Source organism: Plectropomus leopardus, chromosome 23 (genome assembly GCF_026936395.1).
Source record: "Plectropomus leopardus strain MGB_pleo_1.0 chromosome 23, ASM2693639v1, whole genome shotgun sequence".
Classification (NCBI taxonomy): Eukaryota; Metazoa; Chordata; class Actinopteri; order Perciformes; family Serranidae; genus Plectropomus; species Plectropomus leopardus.
The window spans coordinates 18,781,224-18,792,844 of record NC_142198.1 but is presented as its reverse complement, the minus strand read 5'-3'; the positions used below and the strand labels follow the sequence as shown (position 1 = coordinate 18,792,844).

General features: G+C 38.6%; 1 protein-coding gene across 1 annotated transcript in view; it reads right to left on the bottom strand.

Moving 5' to 3' along the window:
* Nucleotides 1-1,852: 1,852 nt before the first annotated feature.
* Nucleotides 1,853-11,621, bottom strand: part of rbpjb (recombination signal binding protein for immunoglobulin kappa J region b) — a 68,683-nt gene continuing 58,914 nt past the window's right edge. The window contains exons 6-11 of the mRNA XM_042512042.2: nucleotides 10,631-10,768; nucleotides 10,249-10,361; nucleotides 9,159-9,299; nucleotides 8,116-8,271; nucleotides 7,337-7,440; nucleotides 1,853-5,467 (exon numbers count right to left, since the gene is read on the bottom strand). Coding sequence (XP_042367976.1) covers nucleotides 5,143-5,467; nucleotides 7,337-7,440; nucleotides 8,116-8,271; nucleotides 9,159-9,299; nucleotides 10,249-10,361; nucleotides 10,631-10,768 — 977 coding nt within the window. The 3' untranslated portion in view covers nucleotides 1,853-5,142. The remainder of the gene's footprint in view (nucleotides 5,468-7,336; nucleotides 7,441-8,115; nucleotides 8,272-9,158; nucleotides 9,300-10,248; nucleotides 10,362-10,630; nucleotides 10,769-11,621) is intronic.

Sequence of the window (11,621 nt, the reverse complement as noted above, 5' to 3'; positions counted from 1 at the left end):
CTTTGTTTTGACGTTATTGCTAAAATGTTACAAACGGCACAGGTTTCTACCATCAGCAACCCTTTGAGCACTGAGTATACTACCACAATGACACCTCTGCTTACCATTTACTAGAATAATACACAGATACAGTGAGAGTGAAAGGACATGAAGGAGAGGAGGAAAGAGGGGGAAATGACAACGAAAAACTGTTGCAAAGCTAAGCATAACAGGCTGCGTGTTAAAAACAAAAAGAGGTGAAAGTCCAAATACATAAACATGAAAGAGTGAGGATGAAATGTGTGAGAGAAAAAGAAAAAGTTAGCGCTCTGTAGTGCAAACAGCCAAATAGTCTTAAGGAGAAGTAAGGCTGAGTGCGACAGAGAAGGGCTCCACACTCCTTTTTTTTTTTAAATTTCATTATTTGTTTAAAGCTGCCTCTCACTCTGCCCTGTTTTGTTTAGCAGTGCATGAAAACTACATTATAAAAGACATTTGGCATATTAGAGGATACATACATTGTTCAGAGCTCATTATAAAAAAAAACAAAAACACAAGAACAGCTGCTTTTGGAAGAAAACAAACATGACCAGACACACAAAGAGAACCGGTTAAGATATTTTTTTTTGTAAAAAGCATCGCTAATGTTTTCTCTGAAAGCTCAGTCGCCACGGTTAATGCAGCGTGCGTTTTCTAAGAAGGCATGTAACATTTTTTGACCCCTTTTTGAACGCTCGTTACTCCCTATTTCTGAAGAGAAAAACTGTAAACCAGCTCCGATTGTCAAGGCGACACATTATTTTAAAAAGCATGCATCACCCCCCTTTATTAGTTTGAGCGAAAGCTGTTCAGACTCGCATGAGGAGATGAAGAGGAGCCAGGGGTGGTTAGAGGCGACTCAGCATGTAAACAAAAACCCAAAAATATCCAAACTCGGGGGGGGGGGGGGAAGAAGTGGGGGTGTGATGCTAATGCAGAGGCTATGTTAAAAACTTCTTTTAGAGCTAGTAGAAAAAACACTCTAGTTAAAAATCTACAGTTAAGATTTTGTGACCTCCATCCTGCAGAGTAAAGGGTTTCAGGTTGCAGCTCGTCACAAGGTGTGAAGGGTGATATTTCGACGCTACACTGCCACCGCCGCCGCCGCAGCACCAATTCCTCAACGTTTCCAGGACAGACAGGAAGTGGCCTCTTTTTAAAAAAACTCCCAGGTAGGCAGCACGGGCAATAATGCACTTTTTTTTTTTTTGGACATAAGACAAGGGGACTTTGTACCAATAATTTAAAAAATATCAATATTACAATATAAAACATTTAACATTAATGACTGACAGGTGGGCGAGGGTGGCGAAACGGGGCATAACTTAATCTTTTTTACATCGAAGGGGGTGCAATCCTTTTTGTTCCTATTTCAAGGGTTTGTAAAAATTCTTCATTAAGCAGACATTCAAGTTACAGTATTGTTCTTTTTTTTCCCCCGGAAGTGTATACAGTCGTACTGTAAGATCAACAAGTATTGCCTTTGAATGTTTATCCACGATTATTATCAGACGCATAAACACACGGACATAGACGCCGCATTGACCGGATCAGCCTGTTGCAGCGATACGCCAACGCCGCCGCCATAATGGTCAGGTATAGACGAGCCCGTACACAAAACAGAGCCTAATATTTATATTTCTTAACCAAATGCAATTAGTCATTTTTATATTCATGGGTTTACGATTCACGTGTGGTAGAAAATAAAGTTTAGTCTTCAGTTAACCCTCTGAAACCTGGAGCTTCATTACTTTTCTTTTGCAGCTTTTAGACGTCTTTTAAAAGTAAAGTAACTTTAAATCCTGAGCAAATTGGTGCTTTTTTTTTAAAAAAAAAAAAAAGAGAAAATTCCATATTTTACGAGTAGTTTTCATGAGCATTAATTATTGTAACCTGTGATTTCCTGTGACCTCTTATGTTTGTTGATCTAAACTTTTTTTTGTTATATGTTTGTCCTTAATTGGGGTTTTTAATGGAAAATAAGAAAATCTTATAAATATATTATTTAAAAAAAACATGGGAAAAAGGCAACAAACAATTTGGTTGTTTCAGCCTAGCTTTCTACAGAGCGTGCAGCAGTGATTATTAACTAAATATCCAAATAAAATTAACTGGAAACAAGATTTTTTTTTCTACCACACATTTTTCATAAACACATCATTATAAAAATGACTCATTGCAATCGCTTGAGAAATATAAACATTATAGTGCTTTTTATCCAGACATTCACAGCTTCCCTGTTCACTGTCATTCGTTTACAGGCTCGTCATACCTCTCCAATATGGCGCCGGCGTATAACCCAGCAGCCAGCGGCGAGTCTATGTACATAATATCTATGATCTGACACTTGGATCCTGGTGGAAGACAGAAAAACCCCATCAAGTTTTGTTTTTTTTGGAGAGAAGTTTGAACACTTTGAAATGGAGCGAGTCTGACTCAATATTCCATTACAGCAACTACACACACACACACGCACACGCACACGCACACGCACACGCACACGCACACGCACACACACACACACAAACACAAACACACATTTGCTGGCTGGTGAACTAGTGCTCAGGCGGACAAAAAACGATGAAATGACCTGTACAATATTGCTGTTCTGTTTGGAAATGCACATCTTCAATAATAATAATAATAACACACATTTAGAAGGCCTTTATACTCCTACAGGAGACGCGGTCGCCATGAACACGGATGAGTGCAACTACTCGGACAGTGACAACGTACACACGCTTTGTTTCTGCAAAGTTAACAAACCACAGGAGATCATTTTTTTGTTTGTTTTAAAAAGAAGGCTGAAAAAGAGCTTACAGCGCTCGTGACACTTTGTACCAAAAGTGAGAGGTGCCGGGCACCGCATGAGAATAAAAAACGGGCTTATTGTACTTGAACACGGAAACAAACGAAGGCTGAGAGATCCTTCAGAAGGCTGCTTTTGCATGACCGGGTGTTTCTGGAGCCGCAGCGACGAGCTTGAAACAGCAGAGCTCCTGTGATAAGAAGCGAGGCATCGGCTTGTCAGGTTCCTCCAACGTGAGTAAACAGCAGATAAGAAAAAAGCGATGTATTTGTTTTTTTTATGTAATTGAAGTTATCGGTAAGGCCACATCAAATTGTGAGTGTTTTCTTTTTTTCTTTTTTTTTGGAGAACCACTGGAGTTAAATGCCACCAGAACTACAGCACACACTGGAAGACACCTCGCTAGGTGACAGACGAAGTTTCACTACATTACGGCTACGTTCACATCACAAGCAAATGTCGCCCAAATCCGACTTGTTTGCCCTCATGTGACACAGATATGTTTTACAGAATAGTGTGGACGCAGAAATCTGTTTTTTTTCCAATCAGACCCGGGCCACTTTCAAACATGGTCCTAAATCCGATTGTATGTGCCAGACTTTGACTCATTCTGGGTCTCCTTTCCAAATTCGAAGGTTTGTGCGGGTCCATGAACTCTTCACGAGATCTTTTTTTTTTTTTTCCTCAGCAGCAGTTTGCAAAGTTTGAGTCACGGCACCGACAACCGATCATTTAATCCGATCGGACAGATCAGAATGATAGACGAGAGGAGCAGCTGCTGCAGAGGCAAGTGAAAGCAAACTTTTAGTTACTGTCATCGTGCCTGACGTTCTACTGCTCCGTCTGTGCCCAGAGTTATGCTCTGCGCTCCGAGAGTGTAGTGCAACAAATAACCAAACGGTATAAATATTCCAACAGAGCTCCTTATGAACCATCCAGCTCCAAAAATATTTTACATTACGTGGCAGCAGATGTTTTGATCGTGGCAGGCCGCCACAAATAAATGAATGTGTGTGACGATTTTTGTTGCATGTCAGACATTCTGGGGTTCAGTCTGATTTCAGATCACTTCAGACATAAACGGAGAGATCGGATCTTGCAAAACATAATCACATTTGAGCATTAATCGCCGTTATGTGAACGTAGCTTCTGATACGTTAACAGTGACCGATAAGAGCAACAGATACAGGATATTAGATATGTGAGCGTGTACACAGTAAGAATATACAGTACTAAGGCTATCCTTTGAAGTCAATGACTACGCTTTGTTACATTAGTTTGACTCATTTTTCGCGGAAGTCTAGTTTTTCACGTATTCTGCAAGTGTTGCTATGGCTCCATGTGAGATGTACTGATGTGTATACTTTCCGAAGGAGACATAGCGCACATAGAGTATTGCAGGCAAGGCAGAGGCGTTGCTTAAAGCTTTTCTTTTTAAAGACTTCATAAAAACCAATGATAAAACAAACATAGGCCCTCTGAGGTTATTCCCCAATTAAAAAAAAACAACCTTCGCTTATGTAAATAAACAACCCAGACTTCAGACTTTTCCCAACAGAAGAAGTAAGAGTATTAAAAAAAAAAAAAAAATCCAAAGACTGAAAAAGCAGGTTTGTAAGGTCGTAATAACATACAGGTTGGGATTTTGGACCTCAAAGGGGGGAAACAAAAGCCCAAGCTCAGAGGAAGAATAGAAACTATTTGGTAACAAAAGTGTACTATATGTTTAATACAAAAAAGGTATGGAGAAAAATGTACCTTTACTAAAGCTTATACAAGATCCTTGGTCCATAAAAACTATGTTATCGTCATGTGTGTCCCTCTGCATCCTCCCTCCAACAACAATACATCCAGCCCCCTTTAGGAAAATCAAAATAACACAAAAGGAATAATTATAAAACACGTGGTGGGAGGAGGAGGAGGAGGAGGAAGAGGAGGAAGGTGGCGCAAAAATATACTTTCAGGAGATTTTTTTTCGTGTGGATGTATTGTTGTTGTGGTTTCTCGCAGCCATAGAAAGGTGCTGGTGCTCTGAGCCTGCAGGAACTTCACTCATTCCACCAGAACTGGATAGGCAGGTCCCGAAAGTAACCACCGGAGAGGGGGCGTGGCGAGGAGCACTTATTCCCGTCGGCTTGTGATGTTTTTTTTTTTACTCCTCCTTCAGATTTCCCCTTCTCCTATTTTTTTTCTTTGTATCCAAAATTACGCAGCACTTCAGAGTCAGTCTTTGTTTATTATTTCCCGTAGTCTTTATACACCTTGTGGTACGTCTCCTCTCAAGGCATATAGTATTCGGCGGCTCCCGGTGTGCGTTAGGAGACCACGGCTGCGGCAGTGGAGGATGAGGACGTGACTCCCGCGTTGGAGGTGCTGTTGGGGCCGTAGACGCCGGCGCCGGCTTCTTGGCTGCTGTTGCTGAGCAGGCTGGAGTTCCCGGCCCGCAGGATGGCCCCGGCGGCGCTGCAGTGTGGCCGCGGCCCGGGCTCCGGCGTGTAGGTGAAGGTCAGTGTGGTGGAATAGATGATGCCGTCGTTCCTAACCAGCGTGACGGGCACCTGGACGGGCTGCCGCACCCAGCGCCAGCCCTCGCGGAAGGCGGAGATGTCGGGGACGACGCAGAGCATGCTCTCTGCACACCTGCAGAGACATCGAGGGAAAAGAAACACAAGGAGTGAACAGCCATCAGGGTTTTAATTTGTGTTTAACCCTTTGAAACCCAAGTAGAGAGGCCCGATTTCTGCCAAGAACATAAGAAGGTTTACAAGAAATGGCCCCACCCAAAAATAAATTGGCAATTAGTTCCAAATTTAGCAAAAATAAATAAATATATAAATAGAAATCAATAAATCAATAAATAAATAAATACGTAAGGAAAACACGACATAATTTAAATATATAACTCTAATACATATTAATGTAGTTTTCTGGACATTTTTCCTTTTTTTCCTTTTTAAATAATTATCTAATTATTTCTCTCATTTTTCTTTTCACCTTTTATTAATTTCTTGCAATTTTGAAGGCATTGCTTTCCAAGTTGCTTGTTGTCTTTTTTTGCATTTAGGTTTAAATGCCTGTGAAAGGCTGCACACAAAAAGTGATGTCGATCTGGGTTTCAAAGGATTAAACTGATTATTGTTAATGTTAGCAGCTCTCCTAAAAATGATTGCTTGAAACAGTGAAACTAATAGTTACAGGTGAATAGATATTAAAAAGAGGTACTTATCTTTTCCAAAATGAGTGACTTTGGCCACTTGCTGGTTGCAAAAGATGCACAATAATCTCTTTTTGTTGAAGACAGATCATCTTTTTCAGGGGCGTCCTTTGTTATTCCAGCAAGACAATGTGTCACGTTCTGCATGTTACAACAGCGTGACTCCGGAATAAAAAAGTGCAGGTAACAGAGCTGTCTGCCTGCAGACCTGATCTGTCTGCCAAATGTTTCAAAAAGCACAAAATACGACACCCCCGACTGTTTTTGTGTTGACTTTATCTCAACAAAACCTTTGTTTTTTTGCAAACAGAAATGATTCATGTGTTTATTTACATACAAAGCGGCAAAGTGAGGTCTGATCACTCGAGACGCATTCTGACACCAGGTGTGAACAGACCCTCATCACCCAAAACCACATGTTGAAAACAGTTATAAACAGGCTCTTAGGCCTTTTAAACACACACATGGTTACCCAGGGTCAACCGAAGCCCGGGACATATGATCCACACTTCGCCGCGGGTCAGTTTGAACACGTTAATCATGCTAACATCCTAAAATTCTGCTGTTTACTAAACTTTGTTTCACACAGGTAACTTTAGCCCGGGGTTAGGAGCGTCAGCGCACCCCGGGCTAAAGTCAAGGTTAGCCCAGTGTGAACGCCCGGAGCTAAAAAGGCCGGTCCGATCTGCAGCGCTGCAGTCATGCATTCATGTTCCTCCACTGTCTCTGAATTAATCAAACTTGAGGAAACCGGCTGGGTTTTCTTTCAAAAACATGAGCAACGAAACAGGAAATGACCACAAAATTGGCAAGAAATCAGTAAAAAAGTGCAAGAAAATTACCTGAAATCTTGAATAAAACAAACAAAGCATAAAAAAACACAAAAAGAAAAAAGCTGATGTTGATCTTGGTTTCAAAGGGTTAAAGCTTGGTGGGTGGTGCTGATAAACAAACTATAATCTGTGTATAAAACTCAACATGACAGAGGGGAGGTAATGACATTTTACGAGGGGTTAACAGTGCAGCACTCTGGCTTTTAAAAGGTTTTTGGCTCACTCAGAGCAAAAATGAGCCGTTGCTCAGCTTTAGAGAAGAATGACACAAGTTGACTCATAAGATTTGGGCTCTCAGGCCTTCACAGGATCTGCAGCGTTACGTCTGACAGGGAGCATTCGCAAAGCTTTTATTCATTTAAAATCCCTGTATCCATTAAACTTAAAGTCCATCATTTTCTTTGACTCGATATTTTTGTCAAAACTGAGTGACCTTTACGAAAAGTGAAAGCAAAGACGTACCTGTACATGGTCTCAGCCTCGACGTCTCCGAACCAGACCCGCAAATTTGGAGTGAAGTTCTGTCCTGTCAGCTCCAGCATGGCGACGTCGCCGCCACCGTTTAGCTGCAGACACAGAGGATCGTTTAGTAACCACGCTAATGCAGTGATAATAGTAACAATAATAATAATAATAATAATAATAATAATAATAATAATAACAATAATAATAATAATAATAATAATAATAATAATAATAATAATAATAATAGCGATGATAATAATAATAAAATAATAATAAAAATAGTGATAATAATAATAAAAAGAAAAAATAATTAAAAAAATTATAATAACAATTGTTATATACATATGGCACTTTTCAATCATAAGTGCTTCCCAGATTAAAATATTTATAGAAAAAAAATAAAATATGAAAAACCCATGTAGCCCCTCACCTGCCCACCTCATGACATACCCAAAATTAAGAATATTAAGAACATTAGAGCATGGCGCACATGAACAGATGTTGGTGCAAGTACAAAAATACAATTTCATAAACAATTAAATAAAGTGTAGAATTAAACTCATATAAGCAGATCGAATAAATAAATAAATAAAATTGAGGACATGATTTCATATAAAAGAGGTGTAACAAACTTTTAAATTGAAAAGCAATAAAAGTGCAAAGTATGAGGAAGTGCATAATAGTCTCCAGCTGTGATGACATGAAGTTAATAATCTAACACCTAAAATAATAATATAAAGACGGCTAAAGCTTCACTGCGTCTCGGCGGCGTGTACCTGTAAGCTCTCGACCACAGGCACGGGGGTGACAGGCGAGTGGACAGGGCCCATGCCCTCGTAGAAAGTGTATTCAGCCTTGTCTGTGCTGATGATTGTCCAGGAGGCGCCGTCATTGATCATCTCCTTGTTTGGTTCCTTTGGGCATGGAGTGGCCTGCAGGAGGAGGAGGAGGAGGAGGAGAAGGAGGAGGAGGAAGAAGACATTAATGCACATCAGGGGCCGAAAAGATAACCACCAACAATCCAACCCAATCAGACTCCAGACTGCAGTCAAGTGTCCTTTTTTTCTCTATACGGCTGTTATAATAGAAAAGGCATCCTGTGTTAACCCTTTGAAATCTGAGCAATTTGGTTTGATTTCTAAATAAGAAATTACCACAAAATTAGCTGAAAATAGGAAAAAAAAAAGTTGCAAGGAAATTACTGGAAAATTAACAATAAAAATAAACAAATAAATAACATAAAATAATTAAAGAAACATAAAATAAAGTAAAAAAAAAAAAATAAGGAAAGACCTGGGAAAAAGGTGCTTAAGATTACATTTTTTTTCAATTCAGAAAAAATATGTAAATATAAATATGGAATTATTTTTAAATTTATAACATTTACAGTTTCTAGCCTTTTCCCTTAGATTTCTGATGATGATCTATTAATTTTCTTCCTCTCTCTCTCCCTCTTTTAGGTATTTTTTTGCCAAACTCATGACCTTTTCCTTCATGAATTCCTTCAGAAATGAAACCAATTTGCTCAACTTGCATAGATTTAAATGCTTTTGAAAGACGTTTGAACGCAGCACCAAAAAAACTGCTGTCCATCGAGGCTTTAAAGGGTATAAAATATAATAACGACAAACAGTATGTGAAACTTTGAGCTCAGTGCCAATTCCAATTCAGTCCGCTGGAAAGGTTCAGAGATCACTTTCTGCCTCAGAAGCGATCGGCCTCAATCATCTGAGAGATTCTTCAGCTCTGATTCTGAAGTGACCTCCGCTCGGGACTGACGTGCACAAATGGAAAGACGTAAAAAGTGCGAGACGCTCACTTGAAACTGGATGATCCTTTCTTGGGAAAGGCACAGGTACATGCGTTCTGTGTCCTTCAGGTAGAAGGCACACTTGTGGAGCTGGGAGACGGGGTCGTCGGCGTCCAGCAGCGCCGTCTGCTTGTCCACCTTACGGATGATCTGACGGAGAAAAGAAAGACGGATGAGCCGATCAGAAAGTGAAGGGTAAAGGAAGGATGAGAAAATGAATGAAAAATGAATTGACTTGCTTTAATGTGATGTCTTTTATTTCTTTTACCTTTTTAATTTATGTTTTAATTTATTTCATTCCCTTTTATTTGTGGTTTTATTGCTTTTATTGATTCTGTTGTTATTTTTGGTCAATTTCTTTTTTTTTTTAAAGATTCCCTTTTAGTTTTTTTATCTATTATTTTATATTAACATTTTACATCTTGCACTGTTTGTCCTCTGATTTTAATTTCATCCTAATTCTACCCTAGATTTGTCTTGTTTGTGTTCAATGGGACTTTTCAGTATCCCTTTTCTGCTTTAAATTGCAAGTTTTTAAAGGAGCTATATAAAAAAGTAATAATAATAATTATTGTTATTTATTTTTTTAAATTTTTAACATATGTTTATTAATTCTATGCAGTTAACTATTTCAAATTACAACACGATGTATGAACAAATAAATAATAAAAATAACTATATTAGTAATAATAACAATAATAATAATAAACAAAATAAATAAACCGGAAGATAAAAAAATTTAAATGTTAAAAATAAATAATAATAATAATAAATAATTTAAAAGAAAAAAAATGCAGTAAATAAATAATTAAATTGAATAAGTATGTGAATACAGAATTAGTCTGAATATATTCGACATTCCTCACAGTAAACTGACATTTACAGTGTTACCTCACTCCTCTTTAATAGGAACAAAATTCCAAAAACCTCTTTCAAACGTTATTAAACTCGGAGGCTTTATTTCTAAATATATAAGTAACTTTCTCAGGAGTCAAACTTGATGTTAAGTTTTTTAACCAGCAGCCAAAAGAGGGACATCTGACACTTTTCCAGCATTATTATTCTTATTATTTTTCTCTCAAATGATGTCTTCTTTTACCAGTCTGGGCAGGGCCATTCCAGTGACAGAGCAAACCAGTTTGACTGTCTGGCCGTAGTGGATGTAACCGTCTCTCACAGTGAACTCTTCTCCTTCTGACTCCTCGTCATCCACTGAGAAAAACAAAACAACAAAAAAGGAGGAAATAAGTGAGTGCTGCTGCGAAGACACTCAAACCCACACTCCATCAATCAGCCCTCTTTGTGTGCGATGAATCGCTGTAATTTCGATAACACAGCGTGGGTTACAATGAGCAGACAGAGACTGGAGACAAAGTGACGAGCTGTCCAACCACATTCCTCTCTTTACTCTCACTGAGCCTCCACATCATCTGAAGCTGCTCTGCGGCCGCGTGTTTGTGCTGCAGCAGCTGGACACTCACACAGGTGGATGTAAAAGGCGCCCCACTGCTGGGAGCTGGCGTGAAAGTTTCCTCCCTCCACGTGGAGATAGCGCGTGCTGACTGTTTGGGACCGAAGCCGGTTGAAGAGCGCCACCTTGGTCCCTGATGCGATGCACACTGCGGACACACACACACAGGGAGGTTACACAACGAGCAGACGTGACATGTTGTTTTCATGTTAACAGCAGAGGGGATGGTCTGTTCACCACATGAGAGCGACCTGTGACAGAGCGGCGTTTCAGGACGGTCAGGTGAAGCTACGCTGACCTCTAGTGGTTTGAAATAATAAGAAAACTGATGATGATAAGCTGTTTTTAATTAACCTTTCAAATGAAAGCTCCTGTAAATACAGGAGAAAAAACTTCAAATATTAGAGTAAATAAATAAGAGTAATTGGGCAATAAATAAATAGTAAAGAGAACTAAATTAAAGAAATAAAAGTGATAAAATACAGAATAATATAACAAGATTTATTCAGAATTTTTCGTATATAGTGAAAAAAATCCACATTTTAAAGACTGAAATGGACTTTTTAAACACATATCTTAAGTGTGGTAGAAAAAAAAACTACACCCAACCATTCTTAAGAAGAAATTTCTTCTTAAAATCCACTTCTGACGTTTTTAATGTTTAAAGTTTCTCTTGTTTTTTGGGGGATAAGAACAAAATCTACATACTCTGAAGAGCACACTGGCCACATCCTGTGCTGACATTTTTGTGCAAAATAATAGTTATTATGTTTTCTTCAATATTACAGTTGTGTAATATGAAAGGATTTATAATACAATAAGATTTTTAGTATTTTTAATATTTTTCATTATTTTACTTTTATTATTTTAAGAAAATATTTTCCTTATTTTACTGATAATATTTTTTAAATTATTATTAATATTTTACTTGTTGTCTGTTTTCAGAATTTTTCACATGAACACTTCAGTTCACATCAATTATGTTGCTCTGGCATCGTTCC